The sequence below is a fragment of the Dromiciops gliroides genome, chromosome 1, assembly GCF_019393635.1.
Source record: "Dromiciops gliroides isolate mDroGli1 chromosome 1, mDroGli1.pri, whole genome shotgun sequence".
Lineage (NCBI taxonomy): Eukaryota > Metazoa > Chordata > Mammalia > Microbiotheria > Microbiotheriidae > Dromiciops > Dromiciops gliroides.
In genome coordinates this window covers 282,274,932-282,294,800 of record NC_057861.1, presented here as the reverse complement: position 1 = coordinate 282,294,800, position 19,869 = coordinate 282,274,932, and the positions used below count along the sequence as shown (strand labels likewise).

The window sequence follows — 19,869 nt, the reverse complement described above, 5'->3', positions numbered from 1 at the left end:
ATGGAAAGAAGCTTGGCGCAGCAGTGCCCCGGCACAGATGGCTCCTGGAGCCAGAGGATGGATGCAGATTTTTCGGCAATTGCGGTCTATTTCGCCAATGCCAGGAACTCTGCTGCCGCCATGTGTCACGCCATGAACAAGGATTCCTCAAGGTTGGAGAAGCTGCCTTGGGAGCAGTGGCCGACACGGCACCACTCAGAGAACCGGTGGGACAGGTACAAGTGAGTTGTGATGGAAACTTTGAAAATGTAGAGCTGGGTGTCATAGGGAAAAAAAAGAAAATTCCAAGACTGGTCATTCACTTTGTCAGTGGTGAAACCATGGAAGAATATAGCACCAATGAAGATGAAAGCGATGGTCAGGGAAAAAGAGACCTTTTACCTCCTATCGATCCGACAAAACTTACCTGGGGCCCCTACCTATGGTTTTACATGCTTCGTGCTGCTACATAAACCCTTTCACTGTGTGACTTTCTTGGAGAGCACCCCAAAGTACCAATATGCCATTGATGAATATTACTGGATGAAGAAAGAGAAAGAAGAAAATCGAATGTTTTAAAAGGCAGAAAGACAGTATCAGGAGCAGCAGAAGAAGCTCCAGGATGACTCCACTGTTCAGACAGACCAGCCAGAAGCTGTGGCATCAAGTTCTTTTGTTAACCTCAATTTTGAAATGAATGGAGACTGTGAAGTAACTATGGAAAATAAACAAAGCTGGGGGTGGCTAGGTGGCGCAGTGTATAAAGCACCAGCCTTGGATTCAGGAGTACCTGAGTTCAAATCTGGCCTCAGACACTTGACACTTACTAGCTGTGTGACCCTGGGCAAGTCACTTAACCCCCATTGTCCCCCCCCCCAAAAAAAGCCTAAACCCTGTTAGCCACAACTTAGAATTTCTAAGACAACATAGCTTTAAAAAAAAAAAAAAGAATGGAAAGAGAAAGAAAGAGGAATACATTAGGGGAGGAAGGGAAAGGAAGTTTAGGGAAAAATATCTCACATAGGTTACAAAAAGTAGACATATATATATAAAAAGGAGGTGGAGGGGAAGCAGCTGATACTTGAACCTTACTCTCATCTAAACTAATCAAAGAAGAATACACACAACCCATACACAAAGTGGTGTTTAAAAATACATTTTGGGGGGGCAGCTAGATGGCGCAGTGGATAGAGCACTGGCCCTGGAGTCAGGAGTACCTGAGTTCAAATCCGGCCTCAGACACTTAACACTTACTAGCTGTGTGACCCTGGGCAAGTCACTTAACCCCAATTGCCTCACTAAAAAAAAAAAAAATACATTTTGGGGACAGCTAGGTGGTGCAGTGGATAAAGCACCGGCCCTAGAGTCAGGAGGACCTGAGTTCAAATCCAGCCCCCAGACACTTAACACTTACTAGCTGTGTGACCCTAGAAAAGTCACTTAACCCCAATTGCCTCACCAAAAAAACAAAAACAAAAACATTTTACTCAGATAATGAGAGAAGGGAGAAGAGGAAATTAGTGAGAGTAGTTTAATGGAGGGTCTTAAACCATCATAAGCAAAACAAACTCTAAGATACATTCTTTTTGAGGCAGCAAAGAATGCTAATCTGAAGGGTTATCCATATATCAGGGAATGGCTGAACAAATTATGATATAAAAATATGATGAAATATATTGTTATAAGAAATTATGGAGGAAATAGTTTAGAGAAACATGGGAAAACTTACATGAAGTAAAGTGAACAGAACCAAGAAAACAATTTCTACAGTGACAGGAATATGGTAAAGATAAGCAACTTTGAAAGAATTAAGAAACAATTAGTGTAATCACCAAACACAATTCCAGATAACTGATGATGAAAAATGCCACACACCTTCATGTAGAGAGGTTAAGAATTCAGAATGCAAGGGCAGCTAGGTGGTGCAGTAGATAAAGCACTGGCCCTGGAGTCAGGAGGACCTGAGTTCAAATTTGGCCTCAGACACTTGACATTTACTAGCTGTGTGACCCTGGGTAAGTCACTTAACCCTCATTGCCCCCCCCCAAAAAAAAGAATGCAGATGAGATGTGTAAGGGCCAAATTTATTATGGGGAGACTTAATTGGGTAGCTCGTCGTAATATTGGGGTTCAGAAAATAATGAAAGACCTCTAGATCCAAAGTTCCCTCCCTTCCAAAACTGCCTTTTTCAGTTATTTCTCCCAGGCTAATAAGAAAGGAGATTAACAGCCTCTTTTCCTCAAACAAACCAGGTTTTACTAATGGGAATAAAATTTACAACAAAGGTGAAGTTAATAAAGCCAGGGACAAGGGAATAAGGGAAGAGAAAATGAATAAGCTCCCTGTCTTTATCAAACACTGACTCAAACCCTAAACTTGCTTCCTGATCAGGTAGCTCAAAGAGCTGGCTTCAATTCCACTCACCACCTGGGGTCCATAGTTTCAGTGGGAGTCAGCTGTGTAGTCCCTCTCTGGTAAGTTCCTCAGCTCACCAGAAGGAAAGGGAGCTTCTCTGAGCCAGCTTCCCTTTTTCTACTTTTTCTCTCCCTCCCCCAAAAAGGGAGGTCCTTCAAGTTGCTTGGCTGAGAGTGGTCCCCCTAGTGAGTCAGTAGTACACTAACACATCACTCAGGGCAGGCCAGGTGTGGCCTATATCTAATCATCCCCAAGTAGGTACTTAGTTTCTTATTCTCACCCAATTCAATAAATACTAAATCAATCAGGTGGGGCCCCTCGGCGTCTGCTAAATTCCATTATTTTATCACAGATGAGACTTGCATTTTTTTGGGCATGGCCAATGTGAAAATTTGTTTTGCTTGACTAAAAATGTTTGTATTAACAATTTTATTTTTTCTTTCTCCTTAATTGGGGATGGAGGTGAGGTGTTGAGGTGAGGCAAGAAGGCAGATATTTTTCCCATTTAAAAAATGTACATATATACATGTGTATGTAAATATGTATATACATATCTACTAGAAGCACATCACTATGGTAGGATCTGGGAAATGCAAAGACTACAAATACTATCTACAAATACAAATACTACAGATACAAATACTACCCTCTCTTAAACCTCAATCACATACTTCCAATTGCTTTTTAGATGTTTTTAACAGGATGTCCATTCCATAGCACTCTCAAACTAAACATTGCAAAACAGAACTCATTGTCTTTTCCCTTAAACCAACTCCTCTTCTGAATTTCCCATTTCTGTCAACGCCTCTATTATCCTTCCAGTCACCCAGGTTTCAACCTGTAAGTCATCCTTAACTCCTCAGTCTTCCTCAGCCTACATAGCTATTCAGTTGCCATATGTTGTTGATTCAACACATTTTACAATTATCCTTTTTGCCACTCATGCCACCAGCACCCTAGTTCCAGTCCTCACCATCTCTAATCTGAACTATTCTCATAGTTCCTAAGGGATCTCCTTGCGTCGTCTCTTCTCTCTCCAATCTGTCCTCTACGCAAAATAATTTATCTTCCACACCTCTATTTGCTGCCACACTAATATTCCTAAAACACAGATCCAACCACATCATCCATATTAATTGAGTGGAAACTGAATCAACTCCAGTCATTCCCTATTACTTTAGGATTAAATAGAAATATCTATGTTTGGCACTTTTAATCCCTCAGTGGCCCCAAACAGGCCTCTAAAACTACAGGTTACAGATGAATAGCTGATCTGCATTGGTGTCCAAATTGGTAGTTTCTAACATGGAATAGAAGGGACAGTAATGATGGAGTGCCATGGTAATATAGTGGCCAATTATCTCTGATGTAGGCACAACCAAAGCCCTGTCACTGCAGAGAATGAAGTGTGTTTCTCTTTTCTTTGAGGTAGCTAGGTGGTGCATTGCTGCACTTGGATTTAGGGATACCTGAGTGAAACTAGCCTCAGATATTTATTAGCTATGTGAGGCTAGGCATACCACTCATCATCTCTGGACCTTAGTTTCCCCATCCTTATAATGAGGGGATTGTATTTGATAGTCTATTTACCTCCCTCTAGTTCTAAATGTTTGATTCTATGAAATCCCAAAATGGACCCCAAAGCAAAAATTAAAAATCACTATTGATTCATAATATAGTCTGCTAAAACCCTCAGATCTTTTTTTCAGATGAACTGCTGCCTAGTCACTTCTCCATGATCTTATACTTGTGCACCTAACTTTTTGAAGCCAAGTGTAAGACTTTATATTTGCCTATTAAATTTATCATATTGGACTCAGCCAACATCTTGGCCTCTAGAGATCTGTTTGGATCCAGATTGCTATCCAGCCTATTAGCTATTTCTCCTAGTTGTGCATCATCTGCAAGTCTTGACAAATATGCTATATAGCCCTTTTTGCAAGTCATTAATAATTCAAGTCATTTTTTGCTTAGTAGGGCATCCCAGAGCTTTTGCTTTGTAGCAGAGCTTTCAAGAACCCATTGTTACTTCTATGCCAATATAAAGCATCAAAGAGGGCCTTTAATGGAATAAATAAAGCTATAAAATAAGGTTAATGGATCAGTTAGTTCCTGTTTCTCTTATAAGAGTCAAAGGGCCAAGACTATAAGCATCCAACCCTCACACATATAGTAACATTCTATTTATCCAAAGGTCATATAATCAACTCTACCCTCCAGATCACAAGCCCTAATTATGAAGAAAGCTTCTGAACATTTACAATAACTATCAGGAAACCCATTCATTAAAAAATTTCATTTTCTCAGGAGACACCATTAGAGTATTTCACATGTATATATGCAATAATCTGTCTGGTTCCCAGTACTACATTCTTCTGACTTTCAAATTTTGGGTTAGGTTTAAAAAGCTCTCAAGAATAACCCTTCCCCAAACTCTTTAAATAATCCTATTCCTGGTTAGGGAGAATTTAAGACGCCCTAAACTATTAATGCATTGGGTGACCTTTGTTGTTCATCGCAGTCTGACCTTGTACCCCATTTCCAATCAACTGGTTTCTTGCCTTGTTCTCTATAACCAACCCGACCACTTTGGTAACCATTCCAGTAACAGCACCTGATTTATGTGCCCGTGAATGACTCCTGGCTTTAGTTGCCTAGCTAGTACCCCAATTTTTCCAGGGCTGGAGGCCCGACTTGCTTCTTCTGGTTCTTTCAAAGGCTATAATCTTGTCCCTAAACCCCTGCTACCATTATTCTGTAATAATTAGTACCACCCCAGATCCAGCCAGGCCTGATAAAAACTGCATAGAGCTTCCATTCCCCACATACCCACCCACCCAATATCCAATTTTCGTATGTATGTAGATATATAAACATATACATATAGATACATTACAAACCTATATGTGTGTGTATGTATAGCTATATATGCACACATACACCCTTTTTTTTTCCTTTCAAAGAGCTCTCATTTCATAGTTGTAGCCTATATTCATAGGAAGCCTAATTTGTATCAACATAAATTTAAAAAATAGAAAACATGGGATTGGGACAAGTGAGCAGTTTTCTAGAGGAAGGTAAACTAAGAACAGTGAGAAATAACAGTTGACTGTGAACAATCTAACAAGAAAAATAGATGGGTCTGACCTTGATTTATAATGAAAAGTTTAAAATTTTCTGTTCAAGAAGGCATGGATGGGCATAATACAGTTTATATTTTCTGCCCTAAGAGGTTAAAATAGACAAAAGGAAGGTTTTAATTCGTAATCCCGTTTATCACATAAAGGAGCCCTTATTGCATCGCTTTCGTTTGGCTGTAATTCACTACGCTTTCATATCTGTGTTTCTTTTGAGATGTCCTTTTGTGGTTGTTGCTTTTCCAGTTCCCCATTAGGTCTTAAGCCCTGTGGGCTATTATTTCCTTTCTAAATCCTCCCCACAGCACTTAGCACACTACTCCAGGATGGATGAGTGCTACGCCGACATGACGCTAAATAAATGCTGACTTCACTCATTAGTTTCTCTGAGGCTCCAATGTCTGGACCGGGAACCATCTCCGAAACCTTGCTTGAGCTAACCCCACCCAAGAAAAAATGGAAGGTGGCCCTTTATATGAGTAAGAATAGCACTTCTACCATTCTGTGGTGGCAAGCATCAAGGCAAAGGTTGAAGTGGTGTTGCTCAGATGAGTATTTTATTCGCCATAATGACCCCCCTCCGCTCCATAATGACTCGGGTGCCCCCGCAGTGCCTCGAAGGTGCCTCGCCGGCTCCCCGTCTGTGGCACGTGCGGGTCGGGAGGTGGGTCCACCGCCCGCCCTTCCCCAGAGAAGCGGCCGCGGCAACTCAACACTCCAGGTGGGCTCCGGCCGCGGTCCTGGAGGTCAATACACATAAAATCACGTATCCCTAGAGTAATGTGGAAGGAGGAGGAGGAGGAGGAAGAATCAGAGAGCGACTGGAAATGGAAAACCAACACCGAGGAAGGTGTCGGTTAGCGATTTTGCCCAGCAGGGAGCTGTAAGGAGCCTAAATCAGGTTCAGGGCTGTGCGCGCCTGCGCAGAGGAGGCTACAACCAGCAGCAATTTCACCACCAATGGGGCTTAGGTGCTCGAAGGCCGTAAATGAGCACCTACTCTGTCTTCCCCCTCCCCCCAAGTAGAGCAGGCTGGGTGCCCGAGCGGCATTTCCTCATCCAGAGGACTACTGCCCTCCAGACTATAGGTGGAGCTGCAGGCGAGGAGGGCGAGTTGAGGGGAGGGGGAATGAGGGAAAGCGCAGCGAACCTCGGAAGCCCTGCGTTTGCGCGTGCGCGCTCTCAATCGGTTTCCCTCCCTCTCTTTCTTTTTTTTTTTTCCTCTTTTTTTTTTTCGGGCCGCCCCGGCGGCTGCGTAGTGGCTGTGGGATGGGAAGTGAAGTCCCAGCGAGTGGCTGCGGCGGGGCTGAGAACAGCAGCCAGGGGGAGGGGACAGAGGCGGTAGCAGCAGCAGCAACAGCAGCAGCGTCTTAGCCGTGAGGAAGAGCATAGCAGGAGCATCCACAGAAGCAGCAGCGCAGGAGGAGGAGAGGAGGAGGAAGGACAGGATAGGACAGGACAGGGACCGGCCCTCACCATGGCCATCCGCAAGAAAAGCACCAAGAACCCTCCCGTCCTGAGCCATGAATTCATCCTGCAGAATCACGCCGACATCGTCTCCTGTGTGGCCATGGTCTTCCTGGTGGGGCTCATGTTCGAGGTGAGACGGGCAGATACACACCCCCTTCCCCCCTCCCTCCCCCAGCCCGCCTCCCGCCCAGCAGGGAGCTCCCTCGCCCCTACCCTCCTCCTTTCTTCCCTGCCGGGGTTGACAGTTTCTCCCCTGCCCCGGCCAGAAGGAACTGCGAACAGAGCCCAACCCCGAGGTGCACGGGCAGCGTATTTGTCTTCCCCCTCCCAGGGAAAAAAAAAGGGGGGCGCGGCATCCTGCCCCCCCTACCCCCATCCTGCCCGGGAGCCCTGGGGCCCCGAAGCTGGGCAGCGGCGCGGGAGGCGAAGGGAGAAGGGAAGGGAAGGGAAAGCCGCTTCCTTGGCCTCCGGCTTCTAGTCACTTCGCCGGAGGCTCCGGGCGGGAAGGGGAGCGGGCGTTCTGGGGGTCGGCGCCCCCTCTTCCCCTCCCCTCCTCCTCCCGCCCGCGTCGCTGCCGCCGCGGCCACTCAGTTCCTGGTTCCCGCGAAGGGTTACGTGGCAGTGAGCGAGGGGCTGGGGCCGGGGGCGGCCCCTCGTCAGAGGGGAGGGGGCGGGCGGAGGGGATGAGGCCTCCCCCCCCCCAGCCCCGGCGGCTGCTTGGGGAGAGTGTGTGTGTGTGTGTGTGTGTGTGTGTGTGTGTGTGTCGGGGCGGGGGGGCCTGGACCGGGAGCCGGGAAAGCCGAGCTAGCAGAGCAAGGCCTCTCGGGAAATGTGTCCCCTCTCCTCGGGGCTGGGCGGAGGGGTGGCCCAGGAGAACTACAAACCCCATGTGGAGCTGCCCCTTCCAGCCCCTCCTGCACTGCCGGAGGGAAACAAACGGAGACGTGTCCATCTGCGAGCTGCGAGTGCGGGGTGCAGGGCCCCGGGTGGGCCATGCTGAGCGGTCCTCCGAGTTTCTGACTTGGGTTGTATGTACATCACTACCCTTCGTTGCCTTTTAGCGTTTAGCTTTAATTTAGTTTAATAAATGCTTGTCCACCTCAATGCAGATTTCGTCCACTAGGAAACAAATCATCGACGAGCCCGGTCACAACATAATCAAATTAGTTAGAATGACCAGAATAGGCCAAAGAGTGAAATGATTCCTCGTCCCTGAGGGATGAGAGGAAAGGAAAATCTGGGACTATAGGATGGAAAGGTGCAAGGGACATTACAAAGTCTCTCCCCCCAGATGGTGTAGTCTGATGGATTATTTGACTTGGCATTGAGTGTCTATTATGAAACACAATGGACGCTTAAAACTTGGCAAGTGAAGATACAGTATCTTCAGTACTTTAACTATGTTTTTTAAGCTTGAGGAATCGGTCTGATTTGTATGGGACCCAGCAGAAACCGAACTCACAAATTATTTTATTGTTCTTGTGTAATAAGTCTGCAACATTGGAAAATAGAGAACTCAAATACAAATGCTTCGGTATGAAATGGAACAAGGCCTTGGCAATAAGGAAACATCTATTTAAAATTAAAAGTCAAGAATTTTAACTCCTAACTACTTTCCTTCACCTACCTGTTGAAATCTTACCAATCCTTTGCTCCCTAAATATTGCCTTCTTTATGAAACCTTCCCTGTTTCCCACCCTCTCTCAAAGCTCTCTGCTGAGTTTCAAATTTTATATAATAATTATTCGTATGTGAATTATATCTCCCTTCTAGATTTTGAACTCCATGAGAGCAGGAGGAGCCCTAAAAATCGTCCTTGGATCTTTTAGCACCTAGCACATAGATACTTAGTAAATGGAAAATTAATAGGTTAAAGTTTTAAAGTTCTTGTGTTCTTATTTTACTCTTGTATATAGGTCCCTGTTATTTTTTTTTTTGCCTCCCAAATTTTCTAGAACTTAGATTGTTTTATTCCTAACTTCATTGCTGTATTACTTAATTCTACAGTATTAATGCAAAATTAAATGCTTACCTAATATATTTAACGTTAGTAATTATGCTTAGGTCTCATGTTTTTGTGCTGTTTGTAGTTTCCTGCTGATAAAGCTTAACTTGAAAATAGCATATTTTAATACAATCAAAGGAGATTATCATATTTTTGAAGGAGTTATAGGCAAATTTAGAAACCGGAGAGTATGGAGCTTGGTATGATTTTACTTTTATGTGAAACATTGTTTCACACTCTTTTCTAGATAGCTTTCTGGTGATAAGAATTCACTGGAAATTTGCAAAGGGTACACTGAGTAATTTTTAATAAGGATAAAAATATTTTTTCTTTGTAAATTTGAAGGTTTTTTTTAAATGTTAGTATAGAAAAATAAAAGTGCTAAACATGTTTTTAAAATAAATTCAGGACACAAAACTTACATATCATACAGATAAGGTAGTATGTGGAAACTGTATAGTCTTCTTACCATATGTTAATAATTTGGAATTTTGAAGCATGCTACAAAAGGAAATATCACAGGATTCATGTTGATACTATCAAGATAATACCGAACATAATATACTGGTGGTTTGTGCAAACTCATCAGACTAGATGAGAACAATGTTAGCATATAGGAAAGAAAAGTGAACCTGTTGGTGGTGGTTACTAGAAAGGAGAGAGAAAGGCTGGCCCCTTTTTCCTGTACTTTTGACCTCATCTCAGCCCCTTCAGTACTTTGCTGCTTTAATCTTCCCATCCTATCCTCTGAACCCTTATCTCCCAATACATCTTCTGTCTCTCTCTCTTTCCTTCCTTCCTTCCTTCCTTCCTTCTTTCTTTGAGGCAATGAGGGTTGACTTACCCAGGGTCATACAACTTGTAAGTGTCAAGTGTCTGAGATCGAATTTGAACTCAGGCCCCCCTGAATTCAGGGTCAGTGCTCTATCCACTGGACCACCTGGCTGCTCCCTCCCAATACTTTTTCTTTTTTTTTTTTTTAGTGAGGCAATTGGGGTTGAGTGACTTGCTCAGGGTCACACAGCTAGTAAGTGTTAAGTGTCTGAGGCCAGATTTGAACTCAGGTACTCCTGACTCCAGGGCCGGTGCTCTATCCCTGTTCCACTTAGCTGCCCCCCAATACATTTTCAATCTCTCCCCCATCAGCTCTTTTTTCTTTCTTCAAATATGCACAGGTACAACTCCCCTGTTCTAAGAATTAACTTCCATTGATCCTCTCACATGCCCTTCAAGTTATCTTATCTCTCTGCTGGCAGACTTTTTTTTTTTTTGGTGGGACTATGGGTGTTAAGTTTAATTATTTAATTTTAATTTTTTTTTTTTTTGCGGGGCAATGAGGGTTAAGTGACTACTTGCCCAGGGTCACACAGCTAGTAAGTGTCAAGTGTCCGAGGCCAGATTTGAATTCGGGTACTCCTGAATCCAGGGCCAGTGCTCTATCCACTGTGCCACCTAGCTGCCCCTGGAAGACTTTTAAATGTGCAGTTAGTGGCAATTTATACAGAGTGAACACGGAGCTAACAATCCTGTCAAATGCTGTGGTCAATGTTAGTAACCAAACTATCAAAAATAAAGGATACACCTTTCTCTCAAATTATAAACATGGAAGAGGACATACTCTTAATCTAATAGGGATCTTTTGGGGCCTTTGTTGGGAAGCGTCAGCATCCAAACAAAATGTATCAGATGTTTATTTGGTTTTTTAACTAAATATGGGCATTGGAATATAGGAAAAACTATCCGTAAATGTAAATGTTACAGGTGGTTTTGGGTTTATAGGATTAACATCTGCCTCCTCAAATTGTTCTAACAGCCATTTTTTTCTTTGTTCTTATTGTAGGATTGAGGGTGCACTCTTTCTTTTGCTACAAAAGAATGTTCCATATTCAGGGCCTCTGTTTTCTCACCCATTACTTAATTCTTTTGTAAAATCCTCCCACCATCCAACTTACCTTCTTCACTAAGATAATATTAGTAACATCCTAAATGCCTAATGTAATGCCCTTTTTTTAGTCCCCATCCTCTTTGATTTCTCTGCCCATTTGACAATATTGACCATTCACAGAAATATCTTAATTACATTGTGTCCAAAATCTTTCTTGGAAAGATAGGGGCTAGACAAACACTACAAACTAAGTGGTTTGGAACTAGTTGAATGGCTAGAACCTACAAGTAGTCATTAATGATTTAATGTCATCTTGGAAGGAGTCCTCCATTGTAGTTCCCCAGGGAATGGCATTGTTTAACATTTTTAACGGGACTTTGATAAAGGCATTGTTGTAATATTTAACGGATTTTCAGATAGAACCAAGCTAGGAAGAGGAAGAGGCAACCAAAGTTGCTGGATGGTATCAAATGGTGTAGAGACAGCAAGATGAATTTAATAAAAATGTAACATGATACACTTAGACTTAAAAAAAATCTGTGTCACAAGTACCAGATGGGAGGCATGGTTAGATAATTAGTTGGTTTGAAAAAGATCTAAGAGTTGTAGACTGCAAGTTCAATATGTGTCAGCAGTTTGTATGATCTTAGCTTGCTTTAAGAGAGACATAGCATCTAGGACTAAGTAGACAACAGTGCTCCTCTCCTCGGCTTTGGTGAGACCAGACCTGAAATAACAAGTACCACTTATATAAGAGTTGTCAGGGTAGATGGTACCCTGAATAGTGTTGGGCTTGGAGTCAGGAAGATCATTTGAATCTTGACTCAAGAAACTTACCAACTGTGTGACCACAGCAACACAGGGCAAAACATTTAACCTCTTGATCTCAGTTTCCCTATCTGTAAAATGGAAAATACTTCACAGTATTGTTAGGAAGATCAAATGAGATGACATTTTGAAAAACTTAAAGTGCTATATAAATACCAGCTATATTATAAGCCCAAAAGTGTTCAGAGATGGGTGATCAGGGTAAGCAGTGACCTTTAGATCATGTGAGCAAATTAAGATCAGATGAAGGAATTGGGAGTGTTTAGAGAAGATAGCTATTATAGGCTGTCTTCTGGAAAAAGAATTAAATTTTGTTTAATCCCCATGAAGCAGATGTGGAGGGCACATTGCAGAGATTGAAATCAGCTCTATGTAAGGACAAACTTCCTGACAGAGCTATCTCAAGGTGCAATGGGCTGCTTTGAGAGGTATAACAAGTTCATAGGATCATAGTCTCGGAGACAATAAGCACCCAGTCCAACCCACTCATTTTACAGAGATCAAACTTGGAGGCCTACAGAGGTTAAGTGATGCCCAAGGTCAGACAGGCAGGGAGTGGCAGACTCTGGCACCAAATCCATTTACCACAGTTAAACAGGTAACAGGTAGTGAGTGATTTGAACCTGGGTCCTCTACTTCCTCCACTACACCACTCTAGAGATCTTAAAGCAAAGGCTGTGGATGAGCACTTGAAAAAGTGTGTTATATAGAATGAATACTTTGTAGTAGTTGCTCACAGAAGTTCAACTTCTTTGAAATCCCACCTCTGAGAATCTCTGACTGTATATATTACTTTTCCATTCTTCAGTGTTTCTACTGATTTCTTCCTTTACCATGTCTTGCATGGAATAATTTTATTCTATTGACTTGATCCTCTCTTCCTACCTAGCTCCTTGTATTGAACTCTACCTTTTCACTCCAGCCTTCCCTAGAAATTCTCTCTACTTCCTTTGCACTTATCATATTCTGCCCCGAGTTACAATTATTTGTATACCTGTCTTAATCCAGTATACCTTTTTAGCCCTTTTTGTACTGGTCTCCAGATTTCTTAAAGTGTGAGCACCCCTTGAGGGCAAGTAATGTCCAATTTCATCTTTTTGTACCGACCTAGTATCTAGCTATACTATTATATTATACAACATAATATGCTTAAAGTATGTTTATAGAATTGAATATATCCTTAAAAAAGAAGGATCATAGGATGAGAGCCAGAAGGGACTTTAGGGATCATCTTCTAGTCTAGCTATCTCACTTTAAAGATGAGAAACTCTGAGGTCTTACGAGATTTAAGTGACTTATGCAAGGTCACACAGCTGGTAAGGAGGCAGAACCAAGATCTGAACCCAGATCTACTAACTCCAAATCCAGCACTTTTCCTACTATGCCAGTAACCCAAGGCCATCATTTCTCAGACTTGAGGGTTTTAGAACCCTTTACACTCTTTAAAAATTACTGAGGATTCCAAAGAGTTTTTATGTGGACTAAATCAATTGATATTTTCCACTTTAGAAATTAAAACTGATAAATTAAGTATTAATTCATTTTAAAATAACAATAATAAACCCATTCCACTGTAACATGAATAACTTTTTATGGAAAAATAACTTTTCTAAAACAAAAAATTTAGTGATTAGAATAACATTGTTTTACATATTTTTGCAAATCTTTTAATGTCTGGCCTAAGAGAAGATTGTTATATCTGCTTCTACATTCAGTCTCTTGCAATATGTTGTTTGAGTTGAAGCATATGAAGAAAATCTGGCTTTGAACAGATAGTTAATTAGAAGAGGATAGTGAAATGTAATAACATCTTAGTATTGTTATGAAAATAGTATTAACCTCACAGAGGATCAGGGGTCAGTGAACCACACTTTGAAAATCACTGCCCTAGAGGGAAGTTTGGAGAACATTATTTCTGTAGAAGAGAGAGGAAAGTCCTTTGCAAAGGAAACTTCTAGGAGATGGTGTATACCCCAAAATGAGGGCTAAAGGGGCATGTATCAAGGGATCTACAGGTACAAGTTGGCTCCTCGTTCTAGCTTTCTAAGAAGAATGTTTAGCAACTGAAGTTTGTTTCCCAAAGGTCTTAGGTCATGGCCATGTACTAGGGGTTAGTGCTTCAATAATAGTTATTTAATTCTCTTTGACCTCAGGTCATACTAGCTTGGAACAGTTTAGGAGGTTTAGTTAGTTCAACAAACATTATTAAGTGTGGGGTATTGTGCTAGGCACTGAAAATAAGAAGATAAGTAAGATGCAATCTTTGTTCTCAAGTGGAATGTACTAACTACAACTTGCATAAAAGTATATCTTATAACTTTTAAGGCCAAAAAATAATAAGTAGTAGTCCTTTATTTTATAATGGAAATTCGTCAGAAAATAAGATTTTGCATTTGGAAATTTGCTTTATAAGCCGCTTCTCCAGAATGCATGTTTACAATATACAGGTCAGATCCTCTGTTAAGAAATAACAAGCCATTTTTACATGTAAATGAGAAAAATAAAATATTAAATGTTTTTAGAAATTTAAAATAACAAAACATAAATGTTTTTCTAACTTAATCCCAGTACAGTGAATTTTTATGATCATTTTGACTTCATGACAACCCTGTTTTAAGATTTCATGGACACAATTTTCAGTTACTAAGAGGGACTTTGGCAAACTGAAGTTTAATCCAGGAACCAGAAAAGGAAAGGAAAGGAAGATGAAAGAACTGAGAAAGAAAAGAATTGAGGGTGTGAGCTCTCTTCCAAAACTGGAAGGAGGGGCTCTTATATGGGAGCAGGATAAGACTGACTTGGGATAGTTCAGAGGGTGGAGCTGGGACTAAGAGTAGTTAGAATAATGTAGAACTCTTGGTCAGGAGGCAGAGTAAAGAAGCTCTTCCTAGTCAGGATCACAAATCCTGCTCAGAATAAGGAAGAATGTTCCAGTGATGATCATACAGGCCCGGCTACCTAGTTGGAGAGGGAACTTTCCCATTGTTGAAAGTCTTCAAGCTGATACAGCCTATCAGGAGCATCAAAAAAGGGATTTCTGCAACAGAAAGGAGATTGAGCCTAAGTGACTAATAATGTTGTTTTCAAGTCTTAAGATTCTATGATTTTAGGTCATGATGTATTTCTCAATGAGGCTTAGCTTCTCAATTATTTTACTTGAACTGATAGTAAGTTAGTTTTCTTTCCCTGACAGACACAGGATTCGGAAAGGCTCAGGAACATGTTAGATAGAATTTAATTTTCTCCAAATTTGTGGTTTGTTATGCTTAATGACACATGTAAAACCCATTGGTGATTGCAAAGCAGTATGTAAATGTGACCTATTACATTAAGAGCAGTATGGGTTAGTGAACAGGAGCACTGACCTTGAAAGCACAAAACCTGGGTAGAAATCCTGGTTCTGCTACTTACTTGCCTGAGATGGTAAGTTCAAAGATGTTCAATCACTTGCTTAGTTTCCTTATCTGGATATAGCGATAATGATTCTTGTAATCCTGTTGCAACTTTGTTATAGAAATCAAGTAAAAAGATAAATTTAAGCTGCTCTTAGTCTGTTTTCCTCTTTTAGAAGTGAACAATACACCTGGGTTTTTTTGTTGTTGTTGTTCAGTCATTTCAGTCACATCCAACTCTTGTGACCTTATTTGGGGTTTTCTTGAAGAGATACTGCCATTTCTTTTCCCAGCTCATTTTACAGATGAGGAAACTGAGGCATATGGGGTTAAGTGACTTGCCCAGTGTCATACAGCCAGTAAGTGTCTGGGGCCATATTTGAACTTAGGTCTTCCTGACTTAAGCCCAGGCACTCTATCCACTCCACCACCTAACTTTCAGTATCTTAAAGGTTATCTAGCCCAGGGCTTCTTAAATTTTTTCCATTCACAATTCCTTTTCACTTGAGGACCCCTGGTATAGAGGTATGTAAGATTTGGTACACAAAAGCTTTTATTGCCAAATTTTTCACAACCTCCATATTCAGTTATGCAAACCTATAGTTTAAGAAGCTTTCATGTAGCCTAAGGATCTCAGCCGCTTTGTTATTAGCAATCAGTGAGCATTTATTAAGCCCCTGTCTATGTGCCAGACATTATGCATACAAAGACACAGATTAAACAGTTCCTACCCCAAAAGAGTTTATGTTCTTTCTTCCTTTGTTCGGAGTCACAAGTCTTTGTGATGAGAAACAAATTTTGCAGAATAGCACTTGTTACTTTTTGCATCTATTACCTTTTCTTTCCTGGGCAGCCCTATATTTTTAAGTTCTTCACTTATTCTGAATTCTAGGCAACTCTTCAAAGCAGAATGGCTATTTTGTAGTTATGATCATGTGAATTATTCACTGTTACTTACCTATGACTTCTAATGGAATCTCTTCTCAATAAAGTCCCCATCCACACGAAACAATGTAATTTAAATAGTTTAGACAGTGGATGCTTCCTCCTTTTTAAATTTCATCCTTAGTCTGTTTCTATTTTAACTCTTTTCCTTTAAACTTACACGTTAACATTTGTTTTAGCAAGAAATTCAGTGACCGTTAATGAAATACTCAATAATTTAGAGAAGGTACTTTGCTAGTCTTCACAAAACTTCAAAGATAAAAAAAAAATTAAGATGACATCTATCCTCAAAATTACATTCTTTAAATTTCTATGTAAGTTCAGGAGACTAAAGAATAGTAACAACCAAGTCATGCCTTTTGGACAAGGGCTGCTTACTGTAGTAAATTAGGAAACTCTCACTGCTATATTGAAGTATAAGGAAGTGCTTCCTCTAGTGATCAGCAGTCCCCCTTTATGTCTGGCTGCATTGTATGGTTTGAGATCTCGTGGTTTCTGGAGGTTGAAAGTGGAGACCTGTTACTTGGTTTGGAGAAGCCCCCTTAAGGAAAATGTCTGTCTGAGAGTATCAAGAAGTTTTGTCAAGGGGCAGCAAGATGTTAAGTGACTTGCCTAGGGTTACATAACCAATATGTATCTAAATCATAAGATTTGAACCCAGTCTTTTCTGAATCCAAGGCTGGTTCTCTAGCTTCTATAGCAATTATTCTCCAAACTTTTGGTTCCATAGCCCTATGTTAAAAAGTCTTTACTTCTGACATACATGTACTTATTTATACATTTCATACATATACTATTGTTCCATTGTATTATACATGCAGCAAAACATACTATGGTAGAAAAACCCAAGTTGGATGAAATACATTTTTATGTTGGACATAAAACAGATATGAGGATATATCTGAAGACGTAGGGAAAAAAATCTCAGACCTTATACCAGTGCTGTTGTTCATTCTTCATTTTCATTTTCAAAGAAAACCAATGACATTACAAATGAGTGATGTCTTATCTTGTGCTTGAATTTAAGTGAGGTGGAGATGCTTCACTCTCTTCCAGAGTAGTTGGAAGACAAAAGTGAGGGTGACTGAGACAGCTCAGGATACAGTGGATGATCTTGGCATCTTCAAAGGGCAACTGAAAAGAATGTTAATAACTACCATTAGTAAATATAATGACATAGACTTGGAGGGGAGCCGGGCCATGAGGGTTAAGTGACTTGCCCAGGGTCACACAGCTAGTAAGTGTCAAGGGTCTGAGACTAGATTTGAACTCAGGTCCTCCTGAATCCAGAGCCGGTGCTTTATCCATTGGGCCACCTAGCTGCCCCTAGAAATAGACTTTTACAACAAGGTGTCTCTCATATCAAAATCATTCAAGATTCCACAGAAGATAGAGCAGAAATATAACCTGTTTGATAAACATCAGGTAAAGTAGGCAGTCATGCTCACTAAAGCTGTTCATTACTGTGAAAAAGATACATAGCAGAGTTCAGGTCAAAGAGGAATTATTCCCTATGGATGAGAAGCTTTTCCGGATGTTCCTATTTGTAAATGACATTGTGCTGATCATGCATCATGCCCCAGAACGTCATAGAGCCTCTTGCAATGGATCTGTAATCTGTTTGACCTGTTCGTCCACACAGGAAAGACCAAGTAAATCAAAATGCCTTTTTTTTTTTTTTTTGCAAGGCAGTGAGGGTAAAGTGACCTGCCCAGGGTCACAAAACGAGTAAGTATCAAGTGTCTGAGGCTGGATTTGAACTGAGGTTCTCCTGAATCCAGGGCTGGTCCTTTATCCACTGCACCACCTATCTGCCCCCCAAAATGCTTTTTGATGAACACATTATAGGGCTTATCCATCATTGTCTGGGATAGACTGTACAGATGGATAGTATGTTGGGCCTGAACTGAAAAAGAAGAGGAGAGTGGGTTGGATTGCTTTTGAGGACTTGCAAAGCTTTACTCATCACAAGCTTCCCATGAAAGCAAGGCCCATCTTTTTAGTATTAACAGTCTACCAGTGTTGTTCTGTGACATCAAGGAATGGAATATTCCACCTGAAGAATTCAAAGTGATTGTCATCCAGAGGGCAGAGAAGAGATGCAACTTTTTGTTTGGAGCTCTTTATAACAATTATAGGAATAAAAGGTGTCATTGAGCGACTGTGTGATTAAAAAGGCTGGTCATATGACAACAGGGGACAACAGGGAGATGGCCAGAGTGCTCCACTGGTAACTGGGATGTCAGGAGAAAGCCAGGAAGGCAGACTTAAAAGGAGGACATGGACAAGAAGTGCCTGGAATGGACAACAACCTGTGTTATTGGAGGAAGTTCTAGAGTCTCCCCACTTCACTAAATCTGCAGCTCTGCTTGGTTTTAGTTCCACAGAACAAGATGCCCCTCCCAGGAGAAACTGTTTCTTATCTCATCATCCTGCTGCTAATTCAGCCTTGAATTCTAGACAGCTTCCCACCCACCTTAGCTTCCCTCTGCCCTCTGACTGGAGAACTGCTGCACTTTATAGAAGACAGGGTGTGTACTTGCCAGCCCACTCCACTTTCCACCTGCAGCTCTGCTTGGTTTCAACTCCAGGAAATGGGGGTGCCCCTGTGGCAGGTACTCCCTGTAGCTGTCCCACTGGCTTTCCAGCTTCCTTTTGTATGTTGTCTTCCCCCATTAATTGTAAATTCCTCGAGGGTAGGGACTGAATGTCGTCTTATTTGTGTCCCCAGCACTTAACACAATGTCTGGCACACGGTAGGTCCTCTTAATTTAAAAAAAAAAAACCAAACATTTATTGAATTGAATCCATGGGATCACAGATCCGTTTAAGTAAAAAGCATACAAAACAGCAATTAAAACAGATGAAAGAAAAAAACAATAATTTACAATAATTTTACATTTAACAGTGCAGAATCTTTTGTTCTCATTAAAATTATTTCATGAGAACAATATGATTGAATATTCTTTTGGGAAATCTTCATTTAATATTGATATTTTGTGATGCAGCAATTCAAAGATCTGATTCTAAGTTCAGTTTATTTTACTATTTGGTTTTAATGACTCAACTGAAAAAGACACCTCACAAAGGCACATGGATCCATATAGAATAAGTGAATCATTAGCTGCACTTTACAGACCATGATAATCATAATTCACTCCCATCTACCAATTATACTGAAATCTGGCTATTATATTTCACTCTTCCATGATTATTAGTTCTTCCCAGACACTGATTGGATTTTTAACAAGTCAGTTCAAAACTCACAGAAACTTTGGAAGATTTATAAAAAGGTTTAAAATTGTTGTCTTCAAGCTTTTGTGCAGACCTGAGAGTTTGTAGGTAATACTTATTTTTTTTTAGCAATGAAAGCTTAGTTTCTAAGTACCTTGCTAATTAAACATGATAGCACAATTTACATTAAGCAAGAATTTCATTATTAACAATAGAAGATATAAATCCATATTTCAAATATTTTGATTTCTTTCTTTTTTTGCCAACTTCTCGTCCGGTCTTATTAAATGGTCATCATTATTTTGACTTCCTGATGTGGCTGACAATATTTGTACTAGGAGTAGATGTATCAATTCTACAATTATCTTTACTATTTATTACTATTATCTTAAGTCCACATTGTCGTTCTTGTCATTGTTGTTTTTACAAGTATCTCTTTAAGCTGCTTGTCCCATTTTGTGAGGTTTTATTAAAACCAGATAACATGGTCTGTTTATCCATTTAACTGAGTACAGAGAAGTCACAATTTAAGGACTAGGTGAAGGCATCATGGTTGGAGAACTCCCACTTTTCTCTTG

The 19,869-nt window shown here is 40.8% G+C and overlaps 1 protein-coding gene and 1 pseudogene across 1 annotated transcript in view; both read left to right on the top strand.

Moving 5' to 3' along the window:
- LOC122748443 lies at positions 1 to 6,393 on the top strand (annotated as a pseudogene).
- A 309-nt stretch (positions 6,394 to 6,702) lies between these two features.
- TRAM1 (translocation associated membrane protein 1) overlaps positions 6,703 to 19,869 on the top strand; it is a 40,574-nt gene continuing 27,407 nt past the window's right edge. The window contains 1 exon segment of the mRNA XM_043976734.1: positions 6,703 to 7,132. Coding sequence (XP_043832669.1) covers positions 7,010 to 7,132 — 123 coding nt within the window. The 5' untranslated portion in view covers positions 6,703 to 7,009.